The sequence below is a fragment of the Macaca nemestrina genome, chromosome 7, assembly GCF_043159975.1.
Source record: "Macaca nemestrina isolate mMacNem1 chromosome 7, mMacNem.hap1, whole genome shotgun sequence".
Taxonomy (NCBI): Eukaryota; Metazoa; Chordata; class Mammalia; order Primates; family Cercopithecidae; genus Macaca; species Macaca nemestrina.
In genome coordinates this window covers 105,659,891-105,687,523 of record NC_092131.1, presented here as the reverse complement: position 1 = coordinate 105,687,523, position 27,633 = coordinate 105,659,891, and the positions used below count along the sequence as shown (strand labels likewise).

Sequence of the window (27,633 nt, the reverse complement as noted above, 5' to 3'; positions counted from 1 at the left end):
TCTTGCTTGTAAAACAGGGGTAGTCATAATAGTATCCACCTCTATAAGGTTACTGTAAAAATTAAAAGATTATGTAAGGGACGTGATCCATAAAAAATGTCCAGAATAGTTATTTTCCTTTTCAGCCAGAGCTCCTGTGTCTAAGCCTGGGACCTCAGGGGGCCCTGGGCTTCTGTGGCCTGAACTGCCACAGTTGTGCAAGCACTCTTGGGTCTCCTGTTACCCGGGAGCCGGCAACAGACCAAAATAAAGAGGTGGGGTGGGGTAGCGGGGCGGGCTGAGCGAGCCTCTAGAGGGAGTCTGACCAGGTCAGCTGGGAATGCCTGTCAGCCATCCAGGGTGGCTTCTCCTGCGCTCTGCTCCTGCATGGGCCTGGAGGTGGGTGAGTGACTCATGCTGGTGCCCTCCCCACCCCTGCACCCAAATGCTCAGCCCTCCCCACAGCCGGGGCTCACCTAATCCCCACAGTGGGAGTCAGGGGGTATTCACGCCTGTGCCGAGGTCTAGGGTTGCACCGCACTGACTTCACACTCAGCAGCATGTGCAGCTGAGGCCTCCGTGCAGCCGTCTCCTGCGAGGCGGGCAGCGAGGTCAGCTTGGCAGCCGCCACCTCACCAGCCTGGATCTGGCCACAGGCAGCGGTTCCCTAGGACCCGAGGAAAGGATGGCCGAACAAGAAGCTAGTGGGCTACAAGTCCTGCTGCACACACTTCAGGTAGGAAAGGGTAGTGTGGGTGCAGAATCTGGCGGGCTGGGTCTTTGCCTGGGCTGGCCTGCTTGGGAGCTCTGCACACAGTCCCCTCTGGCAATCACTGGCCCGGTTTGCTAACAGCAACAGAACAGGAGTCGGCTCTCACCTTGAAGCTGACCTAAGTGATGCTGTGGAGTTCAAATATTAAACACGACAATGTTGATGATTGTTCTGCTTAAATTATTGATCCTGGTGGGGTCAGAGGCTCTGGGTAAAAGATCCAAGTTTGCTAGAAATGGGAAAGGTGGAGAAAAAGCCTGTTTGGCAAATGAAGGAGACCTGTTGAAGCTCTTCCTGAACAAGGCTGGAGACCTGCTGAGAGCATGCAGAGCTGTCTGGGAGGACAGGGTGGATGAGGAGAGGACCCTTCTGGGCTTCTCCTGCTAAATGGCTGTCTTACTGGGCTCCCAAATTTTAGTTACATCAGAATGGCCTGAGATGCTGACTATCAGTGCATTTTCCCAGGCAGGATCTGAATAGCAGGTGTTTGAATCATGTAGGGCAGTAGCCTGGGAAACTGCCTTCTCCCTGGGGTATGCTATTCATTCCTAATTTTCAGAATTCTTGTTCTAGAGCAGTGGTTTGCAAACTTGTCTGCATGTTAGAATCACCTGGAGAGGGTCAAAAAATACTCATGCTTGGGACCCACCCCCAAAGATATGGATTTAACTGGTCTTGGGATGGATCTGAGCATTAGAGTTTGAAAACTCCCCGGGGGTCTCCATGTAGATTTAAGGCTGAGAACCACTACTCTCTATGCTTGTGATTAGCTGGATTCAGAGGATGCCAGCGTTGAAAAAGGCCCAAGGGTCTTCTACCCCAGGAGTTTAAGCCCGAAGTTCATGGAAAGGGTCGCAAGATGATGGGCTTGTGGGGGTCCATGACCCCATGCCCCTGTTTAGAATATAAACATTTTGTACGTATTTTCCTTTTTCCCTGTTGGGAAAAATGTTCCTAATTTTCCTCTGATTCTTTTTGTTTGTTTTGTCTTTTTTGAGAGAGCGTCTCACTCTGTCACCCAGGCTGGAGTGCAATGGTGTGATCTCGACTCACTGCAACCTTTGCCTCCCGGGTTCAAGCAATTCTCCTGCTTCTGCCTCCCAAGTAGCTGGGATTATAGGCTCCCACCACCACGCCTGGCTAATGTTTTGTATTTTTAGTAGAGATGGGGTTTCGCCATGTTAGCCAGACTGGTCTCGAACTCCTGACCTCAGGTAATCCTTCCACCTCAGTCTCCCAAAATTCTGGGATTACAGGCGTGAGCCACCATACCTGGCCATTTTTCTCTGATTCTTAATAAGATTTGTATTCCTGAAAGTTTAAGAACCAATAAATCCAACCTTCAGGTGTGCAGATAAGGAAACGGAATCTCAGAAGTGAAATAGGCTCCTTGATGTCATATGGTTACTTAGTAGGGGAACTGGGACTTCGATATTCAGTTGACTTGGCGTCCTTTGACTCATTCTATCTGATTCGTGCAAGGTGAAATGTATCTGGCCAGGGGTGTTGGAGGCAGGAGTGGACCTCAAATTTGCAAAATAAATCCAAGGATTTATTTGTATCTGGCTAGATTTATTTGATTTAATAACCAGGTACAATAAGCTGACATTCTGAGAGCCCTTCTAATTTCTGAATAGTTATATGGAGATCTTGATTAACTGTGATTCTAACAACTGAAAATGTCTCATGGACAGAATTTTCCTTGTACTAGCTGTCTAGGAAAGAGGGAAAATAATAAGTTGGTAATAGGGGTTCAGTAAAAATGAATGTCCTGTAGTTGGCCTCAAAGTCACTTCAGGTTGAACTCAATTGCTTGTATTCCCACCAGTGAGAATTGATAATTGATGTTTAGCATGATCACCCCAGGGCACTGCAAGATTCTCAATTATCAAAGAAAGATTTAATTATGTTCACTAGACTCTACTTAGTTCCCAATTAAGCAGAACATTATGATAACAGGAGCATGCTTCCTGTATACACCTCAGTTGATCAGAGTTTGGTTTAGAATTGACCTGGGTTCCTGGCCTGGCCCATGCCGAGTGCTTCCATGAGCCCTGTTTCTGTCTCTACGGTAGAAGTCAGAACTCTGAAACACTTTTTAAAAAAGAGAACCTAGAACATATATTCTGTGGAATAATCTTTCATGATGGATTTGATGTCCTGTCCCCACTCTTCTCCCCATGGACTTGAACTAGGCGAGCCCACATTGTTTCCGAGAAAGGGTTAACTGAACCTGTCTCGCTTGGGGATCCCAAAGATCTTACCAATTCAAACCAGTCTGTCTCTCCTTGTGCACAAGGTGACAGACGGAAGGCTTTGACTTGGCTCTTAAATCTTTGGGAAAACCAGTGAATAGGTTAGGACCAAATGTCAGCTTAGGTCTCAGTTCCCATGTCTTTTAGGAGTACCCCAAAAGGTTGCCAAGGGAAGGAAGAAAGAGATCAGAGGGACAGAAAAGGCAAACACAAGCATAACAGAATATCCCCATGCTATGTTTGTGGAAGTCTACCTACTTGAGCATATCACCATTTCTGACTCTTTAGGGGCATAAAACAGGCCACTAAGAAACATCAGTTTTCTGCGTTAACCTTTTCCTGCACATATGAGGAAGGGGTAAGTGGTTTTCCTTACCACAATTTAAAAACAGCTTCTTTATCTCGGTCCTGAAGGTCTGAGAATCAGATTTCTACCCAGACATGTTCCAACTTCCTGGCCTTTACAGTGTGGATGTGAGGCAGAAAATCAGACTGACTGATGTGGGTCTGGGTGAAGCGGGAGGCAGGCAGCCCACAGCACAGGTGCGAGAGGCAGAGAAAGGACTGGATCCAATCCCTTTCCTGGCACTTACTAGCCTGTTCATCCTCATGAAAGTTCCTCGACCTCTCTGAGCCTCCATTTATGTAATCTGTAAAAGAAGGACCATAAAAATAAGTTCCTCAGCACTTTCTGTGAGGATTAAGAGAATACATTTGAAAAGCGCTTGTGAACTCTAAACGGCTGTTTGAATGACTGTGGTTTTATGATTTCCCTAGTTGAGTATGCAGTGGAGAGGCTGGGAACACTTGCCTACACTTTTCATCAACCTGCCTTGCTTTTTTCCTGGGTGGACTCCAATATACTTGGGAAAAAAAAGAGGTGTCTCATTTGTCCTGCTCTCATCTCTCCATGTGGTTTGAGCTAATGGAGAAGATGGGGAACTGCCAGGGTTGCAGGATGTGGGCTCCTTGCCAGCTCTGATGCCACAGGCTCTCACCCAGCAGGGTCCCACAAAATGCCAGTTAAGTACCTTTATTGAAACATGAAAAATGTAAAATTATTCGGTCAGCTTTGGCACATTCTGCGCTGTGATATGGGCACATTTTTACCATTTCCATTTGTACTTTATTATTTTATGTGATAGCTGCTAGATCAAACCCTGGTCTGCATCTTTGCCAAAATGTGCAGTTAACTTCTTTTCTCAACTTGGGATCCAAGAACATCTATTATGGATTATGAATGAGGCTGCAGGATGTGGGGCTTCCTGTCTCGAGTAAGCCATGGAACTTAGATAACCTCAGCTGGGGTTACCAGTCCGCTTTTCCCCCTTGAACTTAATCCGCCAGGGATTATTTCCAAGATAACAGGTGATTTTTAGCTTCTGGGCTACAAATAGAAGAAGGGTAGAAAAATGACAACTGATAGGTTTCATTCATGGCACTTGGGAGTTTTGCTTCCAAAATATGTGTTTGAAATTTTCCCTTGTAGAACTCTTCATAGAGGACATGGGAACATCCATCTATTGTATCCATTGGGGCAGGTGGAACGGAAGCTGAGCTTTTTCCTTGGAGTTAAACAGAAGGATTTGGACAATCAAGAGTAGAATTTTCTTTTAGATAGCAAACACTGTGTAGACTTTCCAAGGTTCCCTAGGAAGTTTGAGGCTTTCTGGGTTTGTTGGAGATGCCTGCTTCAACCACAACTCAAACATAGAAACAAACTGAAAACTGTCTTAATTTCAAGCATTAGTAGAAACAAAGAAAGAGGAAGCCCTATGAGGATAAGGGCCAAATGGACAAGAAACAAAACTGGCAAGAAATTACTTCTGTCACTGCCTAAGGAATGGCTTTGTGACAATCAACCTGGGTAGGGAAGGGATGATGACGGTGTGTAGGCGTATGCTGAGCTTTAGGTGGGGAGAAGCCTTTATTTGGTGTTTTGTTTTTCAAGACCTTATTACTTTCACAGCTTCTTACATTTCTTGGAATTAGAGATTGGAGAAAATGAATAATTATTAAGGGTCCACTTGTGCCAGGCTTTTACCTCCACTACCTAACTTTCGTCTCTCTGCCACCTGTGAGGAAGATGTGGTTGTTCTCCTGTCTTATAGATGAGGATACTGATGGTTAAGGAAAGGATAAGCTGCTCAAGGCTTAAGGACAGAGACTTAGTAAATCCTGAGATAAGAGATGTGAGGCAAGTTTTGTTCCCCTACAGCCTTTTCACTGGTTTGCGTTGCTTAAGCAACCTACGGAATATTCACTTATTCTTTATTTTGAGGGTATTACCTTCATCTGACTAAATCTGAAGGTTGGGGGGAAATGAATTTTCTACAATAGAGGAAGGCCTATTTAGAACTGATATCATCTTCCACATCCCAATTTGGTGTGGGAGTAAAGAACTCCTGATGAAGGAAGGTAATATTTTGGATTTGGGTCAATTGGATGTTTTCAATATCCATCTATTCATCCATGTATTCACTCATCTACCCATTCATTTTATCCATCCATCCATCCAACTAGCCATAGCTTTCTATGTGCTAGAAGAGATGTGTAAAAATGAGAATTATAACTCCTACTTAGAGATTTTTTATTAGTTTAGAGAAAATTTATGAGAAGAAGTAAGCATATTGGTACATGCCCAATAAGTAGGAACACTTACTGTAATGAAATACAGTCACTGCCCTCATGAAAATGCAGTGTAGGAGCTAGGAGGAAGAAAGAAAATTATTCATAAAGCAAGTTTGCACACGATGAATGCCGTGGTAAAGGTAAACATCAAAATAAAATTTTATGGAAGTTGGGGGAAGAAACCTCTCCTGAATAGAGATTCAGGCAAGGCCTTGGAAAATGGGTCTGATTTCAACAGGGGGAGGTACATTTACCAGGATAAGGAGGGTGCCTAGTGATCTTCCCTCTGTCAGTGTGTTGGGGGGTGCGGATTTGTCATGGCATGGAGTTTGATTTAAAATGACAGTTCATGAGGGGGAAGAAATGAGATGGAGATGGAAGTTTGACCAAATGCTGGAGGATCTTGAGTGGTAAGCTTCAGGTCCAACCATGCCCTTGGTAATGGCTGTCTATCCCTGCATGTGAGTGGTAGAGTTGCAAGACATTCAACCAAGATGATAATTGCAGAGCTCTTCTGGAACATTCAACATGACTGCAGCACTGTTTTTTCTTATCATGTAATGTGATCTGTCCTAATTCCCCATTCCTGACCAGGCTTTTGTCACTGGACTTCTTCCTATGCCTGTTTCCAACTCTTAGTCCCAACCTTCAGCCCCTCCTGTCACTTACCTCATCCTTGTATCTCAACTCATCCTGAGCCTCTCTCTAACCCTAGGAGGAAGGGTTGGAATGAACTGAGGCTTGGAGATTGGGGCAGGAGAACTGTTCTACAACATTTGATTTTTGTTGTTGTTGTTTTTAATTTGTGATTTTAGGGGCAGCATTCAGATGTCCTTGCATCAAAGCAGCTCTGACAGCATGACTGAATTAACCAGAGTTGAGTCAAAAAGTCTCATCCCACTCTCAAATTGAGAGCAGTTGGCATTTCCATCTTCTGAGCCCAGATTTTGGATCTGTCTCCCTGAGCACCCACCTCTGCAGGGCAGAGGGTGAAGGACAGGGGGCCAGTGGGGCTTTGAGGTGTAATTGGAAATGCAATGCAATGAGGTGCTTTGCTGGTGATATGCAGAGACAAATGGCCAACAGAGACCCACACCCACAGCAGAAATCCATCACTTGGCAATATTTACTCCACAATTTACTCAGTTTCTAAAACTGGAACTGATCTCATGAGGACCAAACACAGCCCCAGTTCCAGCCCTGGGAGTTGGGGAAGAGAACTTGGTCTGGCTTATCAATTACTGTATCTGCAATTGTGGAATAGGCAGCTATGAATCAAACAGACTGGGCACATCTTCATATTTCAGAAATGGGTGTATGGAAATGCATCCTCCTGGGTGTGAGCCCCATCTCCTTTTTCCAGGCCTGAAATAAAGAAAGTGGAGAGTTTGTGGGGTCTGTGCTTTTTCACTGAGCAAGTGGTTCCTTCAAAGTCGTAGATCTGCAAATCAGGTTCTTGTTAGAGAAAAAGGTGATATGAGACAAGGGAGCAGTCAAGGTCAAGAGCTAGGAATAAAAGAATGAATATAATAGAGGGCATGAAAGAAAACAGAATGGCAAAGGGTATGTGCTCAATAAGTCTCCCTTCCTTTCTCCCTCCCTCCTTCCTTTCCTTCTTTTTTCTCTCCTTTCTGTTTTTTGGTAACTTTTTACAAACTGAATGCATCTATGTAATTAGCACCCAGATGAAGTAGCAGTACACTCTCAGCATCCCAGAAGGGCCCCCTCACTCCCACTTCCATGGAGTAACATACAGTAACATGGAGGAATCGCACAAAAGTTAAGCAAATAAGTTGCTTACATTTGTGCAAATAACTTAAGTTGCTTAACTTTGTGTGATTCCTCCATGTTGCTGTATATTGTTGTAGATGGTTCATTCTGATTGCCCAATAGCATGCCATTGTGTGAATATCTTTATCCCCTCTGGAGTTGGTGATATTTGGGGTAGTTTCCAGTTTGGGGCTATAATGAAATAGTGCTGCTTTGCACATTCTAGTGCATGTCTTTATGAACAAATGTATGCATGTCTGTTGAGTATATATCTAGGGGTGAAGTTGTGGGATGCTAGGGTGCACATATGTTCAGCTTTATATACAACAACAAATGGTTTTCAAAAGTGGTAGCTCCAAAACAAACATCTATTAGCCACATAGATACCATTAGCTAGTGAAAGCACTGGATATTATGCCAAAACTTGCTTAACACATATTTGTTAGTTGAAAGTGATTTGAGATACTTTGCATTAAGGGACTACTCATAGCATTTATGTCTTGTGTGTTCAGTTCCCCCTTCTTGGTCCTTTTCATAATAGCTAAAATAATAACTAACATTTATGAAACAACTTCTGCAAGTCAGGAGCTATGCAAAGTTTTTCATATGCATCATCTCATTTAATGGTTTTTTTTTTTTTTTTTTTTTTTTTTTTTGACAGAGTCTCGCTCTTTCACCCGGGCTGGAGTGCAGTGGCATGATCTCAGCTCACTGCAATCTCTGCCTCCCAGGTTCAAGCGATTCTTCTGCCTCAGACTCCTGAGTAGCTGGAATTATAGGCATGCACTACCATGCCTAGCTAATTTTTGTATTTTTAGTAGATACAGGGTTTTACCATGTTGGCCAGAGCTGGTCTCGAACTCCTGACCTCAAGTGATCTGCCCTCCTCAGCCTCCCAAAGTTTTGGGATTACAGGCGTGAGCCGCCGCACCCCACCCTCATTTAATCTTTGCAACAATCCTGAGGCAGTTAATGTTATCCTCATTTTAAAGCTTTAAAATGGAAGATTGGAGAGGTTAGTGAATTTTCCATGATCACAGAGTGAGCAAGTGGCATAGCTGGAATTTGAGTAGAGGGAATCTCATACCAGCAGAAGTTCCCTCAGCAGGTGCATTAACTCTCTAAGGAGAAGGAGAGGCATTTAGAAGATTGTCAATAGATTTCCCCAGGTGTGAGTGTCTGCTGGGGAAAGATGGAAACCCTCACCTAGCACAGTCAGCAAGGACAGTAGCTGTCTCCACAGGCTGGAAGGACTGGCCAAAAGGGTGCAGAACAGGTGTCCAGAACAGATATCAGCAAGGGCCAGAAGGCAAGTTTTCAGGCTTTGTAGGCCATACAGGGGATCCCTGTTGTAACTACGCAACCCTGCCACTGCAGCTGTAGACAATATGCAAATGAATGGGTATGCCTGTGTTCCAGTGGAACTTTATTTGGAAAACAGGCAGTGGGTTAGATTTGGCCCACAGGCCATAGTTTGTTGCCCCTGGCCTGAAGGCCTTTGAATCACAAGCCTGGTGTAAGGGCGGGAGATGGAGTGGAAAGCTAGTGGTGGAGCATGAGGGGCTAATTGCTGTGGCAAACTGCCACGTAGTAACTTACCTCTTTGTGGTGGATGTTCTCAACTCCCAGGCTGCCCTTCCTGTAAAAGCAACAGATCAAACCATGCCTCTGGGCGCAAGTCTTGGAGAACCTGAAACATGCAGTTCAGAGTCCTGAGTCTCCGACTGCTGCCACAGCTTTTCTGGCTATGGGTGGAGAAAGTGCTTGTATCCATTAGCCCACTGGGGGTGGGCTTTCAGGTTATTTCAGCAGCATTTATTTGTGATAGGGGACTATTATGCAGATAATGGTCTGCATTCAACAGCACTAGAATCCCAAGATAAAACCAGAACTTCTCAAACTGGGTTCTAAAGAACAGTAGTGTTCCCTGGGATGCCAATGGGTATTCCACTCAAAAAGGGTTGTGGAAACAGATGGATTTGAAATGTCAGGATAAATACGTTTACTATATTTCTTTACTAAAGAATCTTCATTAAAAAAAAATCTTTAAAGATACTCATGTCTTTCAATTCTCAGTTTAAATACCTTTTACTCAGAGAGGACTTCTCTGACAGCCCAATGAGCTATCGGGTCACTGTATGCCCCACCTCTCTCATTTTCCTGTCTGCGTGTTCTCTAATATTTGTTTTTGTGCTCCTTTTCTTCTTCCATCATGGTTGGAATCTTATCTGTCTTGCTTACTCTTTTTCCATACTACCTAAAGCACTGTCTGGTACATGGTAGGTGCTCAATAAATGTTTGTTGATTGACTAATAAAATGAATGTGCATGGTATATTAATAAGTTTGAGACATAATATATGGCATTTCTAAACCATCTAGGAAATAAGATAAACATTTTTTTGGCAAAACCCACTAGTATTTCATAGGACATTAGGGATCCATGGAACACATTTGGCAAATAATGGTTTTAGACCAATGCCATGTTATATCTCTGCTGCCTTGTGACTGTTGACTTTCTCTTGGTTTGGAAACTGGTTTCAGCATGTTATAACTATTCTGATGTGAGTGGATTTGAAGTTAGTTCTATCGGAAACCTAGGGTCATTCCTCTGGTTGGTGAATACCACCAGCTAATGACCATACAACCAGTCTGCAGGCCTTGCATTGACATGAATTCTGGTCCCTACTTGATTGGGATAAAATAATATAAGCAATAGATGTGGAGGTTTAGAGAAGGGTTCTTTCTAGAGGCTCAAGAGAGCCATTCTGATTCTGATCAGGAAGCCATATGGCGATAAGGATAGCTTTAGCTTCAGGTTTCACATTAAAGGCAGGGTCAGATTTCACAGTCACAGCATCTGATGAAGCTTTTCCTAGGGGACCTGGGGAAAAGCAACTTCTCTAATGAATGGTCAGCAATGAATTCTCCCCTCATCCTTCCCCTCCGCAAAACAATGCATGTTAACATTTCTAATCTCCAGATCCCACCAACCAGTGCTAGCTCAATGCCCTACAGTTTTGACCCAGAGCATCCATATCCCAGTCCTCTGAAGACAGAATTAAGCCAACCAGTCCTGAGGAGAATGCAGATACCTTTTACTTTTCATATTTAGATTAAGAGGACACTATAAGCAAATCCCACTTTCTCTTTGACTTTAATTGCACCAACCTAATATGTTCAAGAGGAAAAAAAAATGGACCCAAATGACAACTAAATTTTTGTACTTTAGAAGGGGTTAAGATGATAATATTTGAAGAAAAATGGGCATTAAAATTCAAGAAGTGTTTTTGTCAAGAACCCCTCAAATTTGTTGAGCACTTACTACGTACCAGGAAATAGCCTAAGTATTTTTTCTGTCTTCTGTTACGTAACCTCACAACAATCCTGTGAGGAATATATGGCTGTTTTCCCCCTTTTACAGATACAGGTAAAGAACACCAGGCATTTGCTTTAGTTCTTGTAGTCTTTAAGTAGCAGTTGCAGTTTAAACACTGGCAGTCTGACTCCAGATTCTAATACATTCCATTCACCAGTCTACAGCATCCCTTTTGTTTTTACCTGTCCTTTCTCTACTAAACATATTTTTCCGTAAAGGTAATACCAGTTCACTATTTGTAAAAAATTTAATTAATATGTAGTTATAAATTATAGGGAGAAAAAATTCCCCATTAGATTCTACTTCCTAAGACAACTTCGTAAGCACTTGCTAAGTATTCTTCTAGATGTTTATGTACATATAGCAATGAGATGTTTCTATCATTATATACCTATATCTTTATCATTTTTACACACGATGATTCAATTTGCTTTTCCTGCATACCAATGTACTTGAACATTTTTTTTCATGCCAACACATATAGCCAGCTTAATCTTGTGTGATAGTTATATAGTTTTTTAGTTCATGGTTGTACCATAATTTAAATAAATAGAAGTATATTTTCTTCTAGCATTTCACTTGGGCTTGACTTTGTTTATGCTGTTTATTTTTTGATATTATATATGTTACTTTTTTTTTTTTTTTTTTTTGAGACGGAGTCTCGCTGTGTCGCCCAGGCTGGAGTGCGGTGGCGCGATCTCGGCTCACTGCAAGCTCCGCCTCCTGGGTTTACGCCATTCTCCTGCCTCAGCCTCCCGAGTAGCTGGGACCACAGGCGCCCACGACCTCGCCCGGCTAGTTTTTTATATTTTTTAGTAGAGACGGGGTTTCACCGTGTTCGCCAGGATGGTCTCGATCTCCTGACCTCGTGATCCGCCTCTCTCGGCCTCCCAAAGTGCTGGGATTACAGGCTTGAGCCACCGCGCCCGGCCTATATATGTTACTTTTTAATAGTGAAATATACCAAACTTTTCTTTAGTGGTTTATTTTTGCTGCAAGGCTTTTCCCCCATGATCTAACTTTTATACTTAATGATGTCTGAGTTTCACACCATATCATTTCCTTTTCCTTATATCTTGTTGCTTTCATAGAGCTTCTCTGCCATACTACTCTACACTCTCTTGTGCCAAGAGTTAACACATTTGTAGCTTTAAAATTTCTTTTACTGGAAGGCCTCATTTCTGTGCCACCCAATAGAGCTCTGCATGATAACATTTGAAAGTTTGAAATCTGATGTACATATTTATTTAAATTAACATATATAGGTTTCTTGGCTGGGCTTTAGGAAAGCCAGAGTTGATTTTGGGTACTGCCACTGACTTTCTGGTTGACTTGAATCCTATGGGTCAGTATCTTCTCTGTCTTGACATCAGTGCTAGGAGATTTGCCTAGTAATATAATCTGTTTCTTTGGCATATTATTATTTTCTTGTTATTGTTCATATGTTTATTAAATGCCTCTCTGTGCCGGGGAGTGGAAAGTAGTGGGTGGAAAGTTTTTCAGAATTTTATCAGCAGACACTTTCCTATCAAAATTCTTTCAAATGCTAATCTTTGATGTCAGGAAGAAAGAGATCCAGAATGCTGTGGTCACTCTTAACCCCCTTTGCTCTATGACCTCCCTGTTCTGTAGTGACCAACTGAGAACACAGTAGCATCATTACTCCAAGTCTCTTGGGGAAGATCAAAACACTCAGCGGCTGTAACATGTTTAGCTATACCTACGCATTTCTGTCTGCCTATGCGGTTATCAATTCATACACTACAGGTGGTGAGTTATAAGCTTTTAGTTTTTTTTTTTTTTTTTTTTTAATCCCACTGATTCCCTTTGAAAGCTAAAGACACTTTCTCCAGGTAGATATATATAAAAACTTGTGAACAATTCAGGGCAATAAGCCACTTGATCAGGTTTAAGTTTTTCCAGGTAAACACTACTTGGGCTTTGTCTTAGCAAATGAAGATCTTAAAGGTCAGGATAATACAGCAACTTCCAGTGAAATAAATCTCACAATTTTTTTTCCAATTATATATCTCTCATGTATCTGTACTGGACACAGTATTCTTCCTATGTCCATATCCCAACTTGTTCTTCAACATCTTTCATACTTGATTTATACTTGTGAAAGTCATAAGTACCTTTGATGGATCAACTAAAATGTTACTTTTCGGAGAAAACCTTTTCTGACAATGTAAGTAGATGGCATATCTCCCTTCTCCAAAGTTGCACCCAAGCATTTGTACCATCTATGATTGTATCATCTATGATTGAATCATCTATGATTTACTTGGTTATAAAAATAGTTGTCCTTCATCTATTCAACAAACTCTTACTAGGCACTGAGAACCTCAAAATAAATATAATGTTCTTGCCCTCCCAGAGATGAAGAATCAGATATACATTTGAGAGTCTCTAGAAAATTAAAAACCCTAGATAAGCATACATATGCACTTACACCAAACATTTGAATCTCACAAGATTTGTCCACAACTAGATTGAGAACTTATGCCATGTGATTGCTTGAGTAAATATATGAACAAATAATATAAAGCATTATTATAAATGAAGCAGTAGCAATGTTCCCAGTGTATTTTTTAAAGAAGGGGGATCTCAGTTGATCTCTAACCTTCCATGAACCTCTGCTCTTGAATAATGGTAGGTTAGATATTTCAGACCAACCATTGAACTTTAGATAATTTAAAAATGTGGATAAAATATAAATTTTTTATTCTAAAAATCAATGTTCTAACGATACAATGAGCTTGTAATGGATTGAAGTCAAGAGAGGTAAGAAATTCAGAGAAAAGAGCAAAACTCTGGTACTTTTGTCTTGGTCTTAGTCCATTTTATGCTGCAGTAACAGATTACCCAAAACTAGACAATTTATAATGAACAGAAATTTATTGACTCATAGCTCTAGAGCCTGGGAATTCCAAGATCAAGGGGCTGGCATCTGACCAGGACCTTCGTGCTGCATCATGACATGATAGAAGGCATCACATGATGGAAAGCCAAAGAGAGGGAGAGCGAGAGCAAGAGGGGGTCAAATTCCTCCTTTTCTAAGAAACCCACTCCCAAGATAATAAACCTATTCCCCCAATAATGGCATTAATTCATTCATGAGAGAAGAAACCTCATTGCCTAATTATCTCCTAAAGGTTCTACCCCTTAATACAATTGCATTGGGGATTAAGTTTCTAACACATGGTTTTTGGGGAACACATTCAAATAATAGCAGCTTTGGAAGCATTTACTCTTTTGGAAGGTGTGGTTGGAAAGGTTGAATTGTATATTCAGTGACTTTCCTCATCTAGGAGAACAAGAACCATATAGAGCTCTCCAGGAATGGAGACACTAGCGATCCACTCCCTGCTTTAGGGCTGAGACCTAAAGGACTGCTCTCTAGAAGTAAAAGTGAACCATACACAAGCTAGTCTTCACATAGAGTCATTCTCCAACTCTTCTGGGTGACTCAGAAAATCTGAAGACTTGAAAAGGTGGTCTCATATGCCTAAAAGTCCTAAGTACCTGCTAGTTGCAAATTAAAAACATCATTGGTGGAAGAAAATGTCATATGAGGCCCTATATTAATTCTACAAGTAATTTAAAAACCAGGCATCAGAGGGAGATAAGTTAATATGGATAAACACCATAAGAAATAATAGATGATAGAATTAGACCCACCAGTACCCCAGAAACTGAAAATACTGCACATAGAATATAAGAGAACTTTGGTTGCTGTGGTAAAAGAGATAGAAGCCAAGTTTGAAATTTTGGACAGTGAACTATAATCTACAAGAAGTGATACAGTAGATTTGAAGAGGAACTATTAATCAGAAGAAGTTCTTGAACTAAAAAATATAAAAACCAAATGAACAGCTCAATAGGTTTAACTGCAGATTAGACTTGGTCAAAGAAAGAGCTGAAAATCAGGTCATAAGAGACTATACAGAATGAAGCAGAGAAAGTCAAAATATTTGAACATGCTGAAGGGCAGGTAAGATACACAAAGTGAGAAGGTTGGACATACATTTAATTGGAGTTCTGGAAGGAGAGGAGAGAATGAGGCAGCAACAGTATTTAAAGAGACAATGAGAGAGTCTTAGCCCTTCAATATGCTGATAATATTCTAATAGCAATAACATCTTACTGAAGTCTATATTCCCTGAAATATAGCCTTTATTAAGTGTCTGTTGAATTCGTTAGGTGAGGAAACATTCCTATTATATTCTAATCTAGTTTTATATCTTTGAAATTACATCAAAAGTTCTTTCAAAATAGCATATTCTTTAAAATAATATTAGACAATGTGAACTACTGTCTGATGTGGATATGTGTTCAAATATTTGAATCTCTATATTTGCAGTTGTTACTTCAAAAATTAGAGCTAAATCTATAATTGACACTATCAAGTTTAAGCTCTCATTTATAATCTTATGATTAATTTTTGACCAAAAATCTCCCTAAATTCATATACGTTATCTATGATAATACTCTATTTGATTTCTTATGATGTAAGTTTTATAGCAGCCTTTGGCATTGAGTTAAATATTCTAATCTGGTCACAGGTAATGAAAACATTAATATTTACTTGCTTTTGCTTTGTCCTCTTTAATGACATGGTATTTTGATAACTTTATATTTTAATTGGAAATAGAGAAGAAAAAAAATGTTTTATCGCTTCCCTGGGAAGCAGATTCTGAGACAAAGATTTGCATACAGGAAGTTTATTGGGGGAATGCCTGGATCCTCATGTGGGATCATGAAGGAAGTAGGATTGGGCAGAGGGGAGATTGAACTGCAATGTAGTCACAACAGAGGCTCCAGATGATTCCACACTGAGCTCTGCAACTTAGATGGTCCTTCAGCAATTGTCTCATCCTGCAGCAAAGGGGTTGAGGCTGTACACCTTCTCCCCTGCATCATTGACCAGTCATCGGATGAAGGCTGCTTCCAGATATGGGACATGGCTACTATGATCTGTTTGTATTAATATAGCACTTCTGATAGCAAATGTGTGAGGTGGTTCCCACAATAACAACCAACTCTTCAACTTCCTGGATGCCACCTGGGTATCCTACCTTTAACATCAGTTCTGATACTAACTACCTGGAGTTAGCATCAGATCTCACAAGTTAAGGGCTTAATCCCATGAGACTGCTTCTACTTCGTATGCCAATCACCTGAAAATTCCTACCAATTGGCTTCATAGCCAGGGAGTTCCCACAGCTCCCTCTTCAGGTCTGATAATTTGCTAGAACAGCTCCCAGAACTCAGGAAAGCACTTTATTTACATTTACCAGTTTATGATAAAGGATAAAAATGAATAGCCAGATGGAGAGGTACATAGAGGAGGTCTGGAAAGGTCCTGAGAGCAGGAACATTAGTCCCAGGAAGTTAGGGTGCACCACCCTACTAGCAGGTCGATGTGTTCAACAACCTGGAAGCACTCTGAACCCCATCATTTGAGGTTTTTATGTAGGATCCATTACATAGGCCTGATTGATTGAATCATTGGCCTTTGGCAGTTACTTTGATCTCCAGCCCCTCTCCTTTCCCTGAAGGTTGTGAGGTGAGGCTGAAAGTTCCAACCCTCCAACTATGTCTTAGTCTTTCTGGCAACTAGAGTCCATCCTGTATCTGTCTAGGGTCCTCCAGTCACCAGCCATCTCATTAGCATACAAAAAGACATGCTTAGCACTCTGGAAATTCCAAGGGTCTTAGAAGCTCTTGTGTCAGGGACCAGGGACTAAGACCAAATATTATAACAAAAGATACTCCTATCATTTAGGAAATTAGAAGGATTTTTCTGTGCCAGGAACTGGGGATGAATATATATATATTTTGAAAAATATATATATATATATATATTTTACCATATCATATATATGGAAAAAAATATATATATTTTTTACCATATCATAATGTCACATGACCTTGGATACTTTTTTTTAACCTTACAGCAATTTCCAGAAGATACTGCTGAGAGCTGTTGGTCACTAATACTCTCTGTGGTTGGGGGGATAATTGCCTCAGTTCTGAAGAGGAGATCTTGGAGGAACACGCCCAGCATCCACTACAGATGATTATTGATAAGACTGAGCATCATAGGACATGGGTTCAAATCTTGGCTTTGCTATTAATTGGCTATGTGACCTTAGGCAAGCCATGTAACCTTTTAGGAAACAATTTCCTCATCTGTAAAATAAGTGGTAGTGATAAGATCGGTTTTTCCTAAACTTTAATCATTTGCATACTACTTTTATAATTTTTTTCATATTTTTGGTTCAACTAGACTATTGTTTACTTAACACTATTATTTCCAGGAAATCTGTACATTAAAATTTTTTTGTTTCTTTTTCTAGAACTGCACATCAAAAATGTAATCATTTTAACCTAACATTATTTAAGGCGAAACTTTTTACATAGCCATAGTATAGCAGTAGCACTTAGCACATACAGGAAGTAGCCACAAAAATAAATGTAATATAAACACATAATGTTATTTAAATCCAGCTAGATATTGTTGCCTGTGCAGTCTCTGAGCCTCAGGTCTGCTTTCTGTTTTCTATAAAGATTAGCAAATATTGGAGAGGTATTGGAAATAGACTAATAACTGAGACTTGAACAGACATTTCCCAAAAGAAGAATAAACTCTTTACTGAGAATAAACATTTTTCTTTATGTGATACAGTAATATTTAATGCTGTGTCTCCTGTGGCATCTAAATCTAGATCATATACTCTCAGTAGGAGTTTTTCGACCTTTCAAAAAAATCCTGGATTAGGCAGTCTTTTGGGTAAAATTATATTGTTCCATGATTCGCTACTTGTGTGAGAAGAGTATTGGGGAAAAGATATGAATTATAATTTTTTCAGGTCATGCATCTATTAAATACTATCCAGAAGCTTGAGGAATTAAGTTTATTGGCTGAGGTTCCTAATATTATGAGCATGCCATATTTGAAATTTGGCCATGATGAATAGTAAAGAGAATTCAATGCTTCAATTATTTCAATATCCCTGGAAGAAGCAGCCTTTCGTAAAAAATAGACCCTCCTTCCTTGAGAAACCTAATATAGTCCTACCCTATGACCCAGCTTCCCCTCCTCTGAAGTGGCTGATCTGAAGTCAAATGCTCTAGGATCCCCTCTTTGTGAAATCACTGGTTTCTTAATCAGATGTCTTTTTTCATGCTGACCAGGCATTAGCCCACTTATCTTGGAACATTTAGGCATTAATAGGAGGGACCTAGAAAATTGTCCTTCTTGTGATCTTCCTGGAAGATATCAGACCCTGTACTGAGATGCTCAAACCTGCAGACTCACTTCTAGAATTCCATTACCTCTGCATATGTAGGTCACCATGAGGAGCAGAGCTTTGAGTCTTCTCTAAGGACTTCAGCTGTATTCTAAATGTTACTGGAGTTGCTATTCCTGATTCTTTTTGATGTTTATTTTTAGAATTGATACATCATATTTTTACTTTTACATATTTATGGGATACATGTGATATTTTGTTACATATATAGAATGTGTAATGATCAAGTCAGAGTATTTGGACTATCCATCACTTTGAGTATTGGTCATTTCTATGTGTTGGGAGCAGTTCAAGTTCTCTCTTCTAGCTCTATTTAAATATACAATACATTGTTGTTAACTATGGGCACACGACTCTCCTATTGAACACTAAAACTTATTTTTCTAACTGTGTGTTTGTACACATTAACCAACCTCTCTTTACTCTTCCTCCACATTGACCACCACATACCCTTCCCAGCCTCTGATAACCAACAAGCTAATCTCTATTTCCACGAGATCCACTTTTTTTTTAGCCCCCATGTATGAGCGAGAACATGCAATATTTGTCTTTCTGTGCCTGGCTTGTTTCACATCACATAATGATCTCTGGTTCAATCCATGTTGCTGCAAATAACATAATTTTATCCTTTTTTATGGCTGAATAGTATGCCATTATGTATATATGCCACATTTTCTTTATCCATTCATTCACTGATGGACATTCAAGTTGATTCCCTATCTTGGCTCTTGTGAATATTGTTGCAGTAAACATGGGGGTGCAGGTATCTCTTTGATATACAGATTTTCTTTACTTTGGATAAATACTCAGTGGTAGAATTGCTGGATCACATGGTAGTTCTATTTTCAGTTTTTTAGAAACCTCCATACTGTTTTCCACAGTGGCTGTACTAATTTACACTCCAACCAAATGCACATGAGTTTATTTTTCTGTGCATCCTCACTAGCATCTGATAGTTTTTGTCTTTTTAATAATATCCATTCTTCCTGGGGTAAGATATTATCTCAGTGTGGTTTTGATTTGCATTTACCTGATGATTAGTGATGCTGGATATTTTTGCATATACCTGTTGACCATTTGTATGTCTTATTTTGAGGAATAATAAGATTTATTCATACCCTTTGACCACTTTGTAATAAAATTATTTATTTATATATTTTTTGCCATTGAGTTCCTTGTGTATTCTGGATATTAGTCCTTTGTTGGATGAATAGTTTGCAAATATTTCTCCCGATCAACAAGTTATCTCTTCATTCTATTGGTTGTTTCCTCTTCTGCACAGAAGCTTTTTAGTTTACCATAGTCCCATTTGTCTGTTTTTGGTTTTGTTACGTGTGCTTTTGAGGTCTTAGCCATAAAATCTTTGCCTTGGGCCAGTGTCCTAAAGTGTCTCCCCTAAGGTTTCTTCTAGTAGTCTTAAAGTTTTGGGTCTTATGTTTACGTCTTTAATCCATCTTAAGTTGATTTTTAGACATGCTGAGAGATAGGGGTCCATTTTCATTCTTCTGCACGTGAATTTTCCGCTTTACCACCACCATTTGTTGAAGAGGATGTCCTTTCCCCAGTGTATGTTCTTGGTACCTTTGTCCAAAATTAGTTGGCTGCAAATATGTGGATTTATTTCTGGGTTCTCTATTATGTTTCATTGGTCTATGTATCTGTTTTTGTACCAATACCATGCTGTTTTGGTTGCTGTAACCTTGTAATATATGTAGAAGTCAGGTAGTGTAATGCTCCAGCTTTGTTCTTTGTGCTTAGGATTGCTTTGGCTCTTCAAGCTCTTTTTTTGGTTCTATACTAATTTTAGATTTTTTTTTAATTCTGTGAAAAATAACATTGGTATTTTGATAAGGATTGGATTGAATCTGTAGATTGCTTTGGGTAGTATGGTTGTTTTAACAATATTAAGTTTTCTGATCCATAAGCATGGGATGTCTTTCCATTTTTTAGTGTCCTCCTCAATTTTCTTCATCAATGTTTTGCAGTTTTCCTTGTGGAGATCCTTCACCACCTTAAAGCCTTGAAACACAACTTACAAATCTATGACACACAGCAAAAGTTGTGCTAGGAGAAAAGTTTATAGCAATAAATGCCTACTTCAAAAAAATAGAAAATACTTCAAATAAACATTTTGATAATGCACCTGAAAGAACTGGAGAAGCAAGAGCAAAACAAACCCAGAATGAGTAGAAGGAAATAACTAATAAAAATCAGAACAGAGATAAATGAAATACTGACTAAAAAATAATGCTAAGAATCACCATCTTACATTTATTCCTAGGTATTTTATGTTTGGTAGCTCTTGTGAGATTGCTTTCTTGATGTAGTTTTTTTATTGGTTATTTTATTATTGGTTATTTTATTATTGGTATATAAAAATGCTACTGATTTTTGTGTTTTGGTTTTATATCCTGTCACTTTACTGAAATTGTTTATCAGCTCTAAAAGTTTTTTGGTGGAGTTTTTTGACTTTTGTACATGTAAGATTATGGTATTTTCAAAGGACAATTTGATTTCCTCTTTTCCAATGTGGATGCCTTTTTTTTTTTTTTTTTTTTTTTGAAACAGAGTCTTACTCTGTTGCCCAGGCTGGAGTGCAGTGGTGTGATCTTGGCTCACTGCAACCTCTGCCTCCCAGGTTCAAGCGATTCTCCTGCCTCGGCATCCTACACACGGCTAATTTTTGTATTTTTAGTAGAGATGGGGTTTCACCATGTTGGTCAGGCTGGTCTTGAACTCCTGACCTCAGGAGATCTGCCCGCCTTGGCCTCCTAATGTGCTGGGATGACAGGTGTGAGCCATTGTGCCTGGCTCCAATGTAGATGCCTTTTATTTTTTTTCTCATGCCAGATTGCCTAGTACTTTCAGTACTATGTTGAATAAGAGTGGCAAAAATGGGCATCATTGTCTTGTTTCAATTCTTAGAAGAAGGGATTTCAGTTTTTCCTTTTCTGATATGATGTTAACTGTGGGTTTGTGATATATGGCTTTTATTAAATTGAAGTGTTTCTTCTATGTTTAATTTTTTGAGAGTTTTTTTTTTTTTATTGTGAAGGGATGTTGAATTTTATCAAATGCTTTTTCAGCAGGTATTGGGATTGTCAGATGGCTTTTATCCTTCTTTCTAAATATGCAATATATGACAGTTATTGAATTGTGGATGTTGAACCATTCTTGTATCCCTGGTATAAATGTCACTTGATCATGGCTTATTCTAATTTTGATGCGTATTAGATTAAGTAAGCTAGCATTTTGTTTTTGTGTCTATGTTCATGTGAAATATTGGCAGGCAGTGTTCTTTTTCTGTTGTCTTTGTCAGGTTTTAGTATTAGGGTAATGCTGACCTTGTAGAATGAATTAGGGAGAATTCTCACCTCTTCAGTTTTTTGGAATAGTTTGAGAAAAACTCGTGTTCTTTGTTAGTTTAGTAGAATTCAGCAGTGAAGCCATCTGGTCCTGGGTTTATCTTTGATGGGAGAAAGAAAAACCCAGTCTCCCATCTCAGACTTTTTAAAAAAAAATTATTATTTTACTGATTCAATCTCATTACTGATTATTGGTCTATTCAGGTCTTTTATCTCTTCCTAGTTCAATCTTGGTAGGTTGTATTTGTCCAGGAATTTATCCCTTTCCTCTAACTTCTCCAGTTTCTTACTGTATAGTTCTTCATAATAGTCTCTGATGATCTTTGTATATCTGTGGTCTCAGTTGTAATAGCTTTTTTGTTGTTGTTTCCGATTTTGTTCATTTGGGTGTTTTGGTTAGTCTATCTAGCAGTTTGTCGATTGTACTTATCTTTCAAAAAATGAAGTTTTCATTTTGTTGATACTTAGTATTATTTTTTAGTCAGTATTTCATTTATCTCTGTTCTGATCTTTATTAGTCATTTCCTTCTACTCATTCTGGGTTTGTTCTGCTCTTGCTTTTCTAGTTCTTTCACATGCATTATTAGAGTATTTATTTGAAGTTTTTCTACTTTTTTGATGTAGGCATTTATTGCTATAAACTTTTAGCACAACTTTTGCTGTGTACAATAGATTTTGGTATGTTGGGTTTCAATTTTCCTTTGTTAAAAGAAATTTTTTGATTTCCTCCTTAATTTCTTCCTTGAGTTAATAGTCAATCATGATCATGTTTAATTTCCATATATTTGTACAGTTTCCAAAGTTCCTTTGTTACTGATGTTTAGTTTTATTTTACTGTAGTCTGAGAAGATACTTGATATAATTTTTATTTTTGTGATTGTTGAGTCTTGTTGTTGTCCTAACATTTGGTCTATCCTGGAGAATGGTTCATGTGCTGATGAGAAGAAAGTATATCTGTAACTTGTGAATGAAATGGTCTGTAAATGTCTGTTAGTTCTAAGTTGGTCTAATATATAGCTTAAATCCAATGGTTTTTTGTTGTTGTTGTTAATTTTCTGTCTTGATGATCTGCCTAATGCTGAGAGTTGGGTGTTAAAGTCCCCAACTATTATTATATTAGAGTCTACCTGTTCTTTTATATCTGATACTATTTGCTTTATAAATCTTTGTGCTCTGGTGTTGAGTGCGCATATGTTTAGAATTGTTATGTCTTCTTGTTCAACTAATCTCTTTATCAGTGTGTAATGACATTTGTCTTTTTTGTTTTTTTAACAGTTTTTGACTTATAGTCTGTTTTATCTGTTACAAATATAGCTACGGCTGTTTGCTTTTGATTCTGTTCACGTGGAATATATTTTTCTATTCCCTGACTTTAACCTATATGTTTCTTTACAGGTGAGATGAGTTTCTAGTAGGCAGCATATAGTTCAGTGTTTTCTAAAAATTCATTATTTCAGTCAATATCTTTTAAATGAAAATTTAGTGCCTTTGTATTCAAGATTATTATTGGTAAGTGAGGGCTTATTCCTGTCATTTTATGAATTTATTTCTTGTTATTTTGCATATATGAAGAAACCTTTGTTCCTTTCTTTTTCTCACATTGTTAATCATTGTGGTTTGGTGGTTTTCTGTAGCAGTAACATTTGAATCCTTTCTCTCTCTGTCTCTCTCCTTTTTTTTTCTTTTCAGTTGAGATGGAGTCTTGCTCTCTTGCCCAGGCTGGAGTGCAGTGGTGTGATCTCAGCTCACTGCAACGTCCACCTCCCAGGTTCAAGCAATCCTTTCACCTCAGCCTCCTGAGTAGCTGGGACTACAGGCACACGCCACCATGCCCAACTTATTTTTCTATTTTAGTTGCCATGAGTTTTGCCACTTTGGCCAGGCTGATCTCAAACTCCTGACCTCAAGTGACCCGCTTACCTCAGCCTCCTGAATTGCTAGGATTACAGGCATGAGTCACCATACCAGGTCTCCTTTCTCTTCTTTATTTGTGTGTTTACTCTACCAGTGAGTTTTATACTTTCACATGTTTTCATGATGGTAGATGTTGTTCTTTCATTTCCAGTTGGAGGACTTCCTTAAGCATTGCTTGCAGATACAGTCTAGTGGTGATATCTTTTCTCAGCTTTTGCTTGTCTTGAAAATACTTTATTTCTCCTTCATTTATAAGGATAACTTTGCTGTGTATAGCATTCTTGCATAATATTCCCACCCCACCAGCACTTTTAATATATCATCTCATTTTCTCCTGGCCTGTAAGGTTTCTATTGGGAAATTCCCTGTTAGTCTAATAGAGGTTCCCTCATAAGTGACTAGACACTTTTCTCTTGGTGTTTTTAGAATTCTCTTTTTGCTTTTGACTTTTGACAGTTTAACTATAATGTGCTGTGGAGAAGATGTTTTTGAATTGTGTCTATTTGGGGATCTGTAAGCTTTCTCTATCTGGATGTCTAAAACTCTTACTAGAATTAGGGATTTTTCAGCCACTATTTTGTTAAATAGGTTTTCTATTTTTCTATTGCCTTCTATTATTCTATTGTCTTTCTATTGTCTTCTGGGACACTGAATATTTAAATAATTGGCCACCTTAAGGTGTCTCATATGTCATGTAGGGTTTGTTCATTCTTTTTTCTTCATTTTTATCTTACTGGGTTTTTTCCCAAAGACCTGTTTTCAAGCTCTGAAATTGTTTCTTCTGTTCTAGCTGTCTATTGTTGAAGTATTTTTTATTTCATTTAATAAATTATTCATTTCCAGGATTTCTGTTTGGTTCTCTTTAATTATATCTATCTTTTTGGTAAATTTGTCATTTACATCCTGAATTGTTTTTGTGATATATTTATATTGTTCATCTGTGTTCTTTAGCATAACAGGGTGATTATAGTAAAAATTAATTTAATTGTACATTTGAAAAATCACTGAGCTTCTTTAATATCAATATGTTGAATTCTTTTCCTGGGATTTTGTAAATTTCCTTTTTATTGTAATCTGTTGCTAGAGAATTACGACTTTTTTTGGAGGTGTCGTGTTTCCTTGCTTTTTCATGTTTCTTTTGTCCTTATGTTGATATCTGCGCATCTGATAAAACAGTCACTTCTCCCATTTTTTTTGGATTTGCTTTTGTAGGCAACGGCTTTTTCCTGAAGATGTATCAGTGGTTAGTTGGTTAGTTAACCAGTTGGTTAGCTAGGACACTTTCGTTTTACTTCTGGGTGTGTGCAGTAGTAGTCTCCATGTAATTTCTTCACCTGTAAATGGTGTTAGTGGTGTCTGTGATTTTCTCAGTGACTTTGGTTGCAGTTGTTAGTGGAGGCTGTGGTGAAGTTTTGCTGGGAACGAAAACACCAGACAGTCCAATCCTCAGGCCCAAGTGAAGGCAGTTGAAGGCTGAGCGTACCTTTCCTTGGTCCTCAGGGTGGCATATGATTGCATTGGTGTTAGCTATTCTAGGCAATTTGGTTCTTGGGTAGCCAGGTGGCTTGCTGACTTGCTCAGGTGCCAGCAATGGTGGCAGTGGGCCAGGTGGGTGGGTGGGTCCTTAGGACCCTGGGCAGTGGGCAGGGCGTGAGTAATGGCAGTAGCCATAGCAGGACAACCCTCTAGCTCCCAAGTGGCCTGTGCTGGTATTGGTAGCAGCTGTGATGGGTGAGGAGGGCCAGTCTTGAGGCACACAGGTGGTGCATGCACATGGGTGCCTGCTATGCTGGTAGCTGCAGATTGAGTGGGCCTGTCCTCAATCCCATCAGAGGAGTGCTCAGATGCCAATGGTGGTAAATGGGGCAGGGTGAACTCAAGGATCTCAGATAACACATTTTGGTATTGGGGAGGATAAGGATGGGCCAGGTAGGTGTGTCCTCTGGCCCTCTGGTAGTGCATACAGGTGCTGGCTATGGTAGGCAGGGGTGGGGTGATCCCTAGGGCCCCAGTGGAATGTTTGGATGAGGACAGCAGTGGCTGTCATGGCCCTGCTCTTGGGTGGGTTGCTTTTAGTGGCAGCAGTCATAGACAGGCAGCTGGGGAGTATATGCTTTCACCCCAGTGGATGGCTGCAGGTAAGGTAGCCTGTCCTCAGGTCCCTTGTAAGTGCACAGTGGCTCTGCTGCTGAGGTGGCAGGGTTGCTGCCAGTGGCTTGTGCTTTGGCCCTGGGTGCAGCAGCCAATAGTGGCGGTGGCTGTGTGTGTGGGAGTCTTCTCTCAGGGGACATGAAAATGCACAGAGGTCCCACTGGGAGTGGCAGGCTTGTTGCCAATGGCTCGTGCTTTTGCCCTGGAGGCAGCAGCCAGCAGTGGTGATGGCTAAAGGTTAGGGATGCCAGTGGGGCTCCAGGAATGTGGAGATACAGGGGCTGTTGGACCTTATAGCACAGTGCAGTCTGGTGAGGGCTGGGCTCTCAAAATAGCACCTTCCTGTAGCTTCTTAGGACTTGTGGGGGTGGTTGTGGGACCCAGTGTGAGCTCCCTCTCTGGAGTAATACCATTGTACGGTCTCCAGGTAGCTACCTACGTTAGTTTCAGGGCCCACAATGGTCAAAGGGCTTTCCCATGGGTAGGGCTGCATGAGTCCATGGTGAGAATGCAGACCACGGGGAGCCCCTTACCTAGCCTTCCCTGCACTGGGGAGCCTCTCTGGGATCCCAGCTGATCCTGGCCGAGAAAGCTGCCTGACTTCCCTCTCGTTCCTTGCCTTAGGTATTTCTTGTCACTTCTTGGTTGAATTCCAGTGTTCTTTCTTAGATGATCTATTCAAAATGTAATAATATACTTGCTATTTTGGTTCTTCTTTGTGGAGGAGGCAAGTACCAGATGCCTCTAGTCAGCCATCTTGAAGACTCTCTGTTCCTGATTCCTTGTTGAGCTATGTGGACAGATATTTCATCCCAGTTTTTCTGTTCTTCAGTCACCCAATGTTGAGACTCTGGACATCTCTTGCTGAAATCACCTAAGCTAGGTAACCAGAGGATGACTGAATTCTATGTAAGTACCAATTTATATCAGTACTAATAAATAAATTAGAAAGACATATACAAATTACCTAACCTGGGACTAGTAAAGGCACAAACTCATGTTAGCGGGGCCACCATCACTAATTTAGTTAGATCTGCATTCTGAATATTCCTGAGGAATTCAGACCGTGAGGCCTCTTGGCCTCTAGCATAAAACCAGTTGATATCAATAAATAGATAGTGATAAGATGACAACCATCAGCTTAATAACAGAGAAGGAAGAAGGTGAGGGGAAAGAAGAGGAGAGCAGCAGGAAAGAGAGGCCTTTACTCAGCCCTTTTTCTATTTTCCAGGTCATAGGGCAGGGACAAACATCTTTGAATACAACCTCTATGTGGTTAATCGATCCCTCATTTACAAAGTCCAGGTTTGATTACACAAATAAGTGTCTTCTATTCTATTCTAGGCCAACCCAATCACAGTTCTTTTTGTAACTCTTTGAATCTTTTCTTGGTGTACAGACTTTGTGGCCAATTTAACAAGGTCTGTGAAAGTGAGTTAGTTTTACACGTGCTGTTCAATTTGGTGTGCCTTACAAGTTACATGGACTATCTGGAATTACACTAGTATTTCTATAATGACCTGATAACTCAGCCGTTCGTTTCTTCCAATCACATCTGAAAAATCACTTTTCTCTTTGCTTCTAAATGTTTTGCTCCCATGTGGTTATTTAATTCTGCAAATGGCACAGGGACAAAATTTTTATGACTAATAATGTGCAAGTAAATGTGTGTTCCATCTGATGTGTGGGCGACCTCTCTGGTATGATATAAACTAGTATGCTGTTGTATTTGTCAAGTGCTTAAATATACAGGTAACAGGGTAGTAAATGTGCTTACATTACATGTGCTTGGTCTTTGTTAGATGTGATCCATAGAATTGCTTTGAGGAAAGCTAAATTCCCCATTACCTAGAACAAAATGCATTTGGATGTACCCACTGTACCTATGATCAAAGCAATATTCATGTATGATATTCTGGGGGTGCATGAAGAAGGGGGTTGACATAATGTGGAAGATCTTTAGACCTACCTTGAGTCCTAATGGGAGGAAACCTCCATCTGATTTTCAGATAATACATGTTCTTTTCACTCAATTCCAGTGGCTGTCCTAGGGCATTTTTTCCCCCAGGGGATGTTTGGCAAAGTCTAGAGACAATTTTGGTT

At 39.9% G+C, this 27,633-nt stretch overlaps 1 protein-coding gene across 8 annotated transcripts in view; it reads left to right on the top strand.

Annotated features, from left to right (window-relative positions):
- Nucleotides 1-391: 391 nt before the first annotated feature.
- The window catches only part of LOC105488361 (AGBL carboxypeptidase 1), a 958,121-nt gene continuing 930,879 nt past the window's right edge, over nt 392-27,633 (top strand). For 4 of the 8 annotated variants that reach the window (XM_071100735.1, XM_011752338.2, XM_071100738.1 and 1 more), the window contains exon 1: nt 395-715. In XM_071100735.1, coding sequence (XP_070956836.1) covers nt 665-715 — 51 coding nt within the window. In that variant the 5' untranslated portion in view covers nt 395-664. Of the gene's footprint in view, nt 716-26,225; nt 26,440-27,633 lie in introns of those variants that run through there. The other 4 variants (XM_024794913.2, XM_071100734.1, XM_011752339.2 and 1 more) reach the window with 4 other exon arrangements.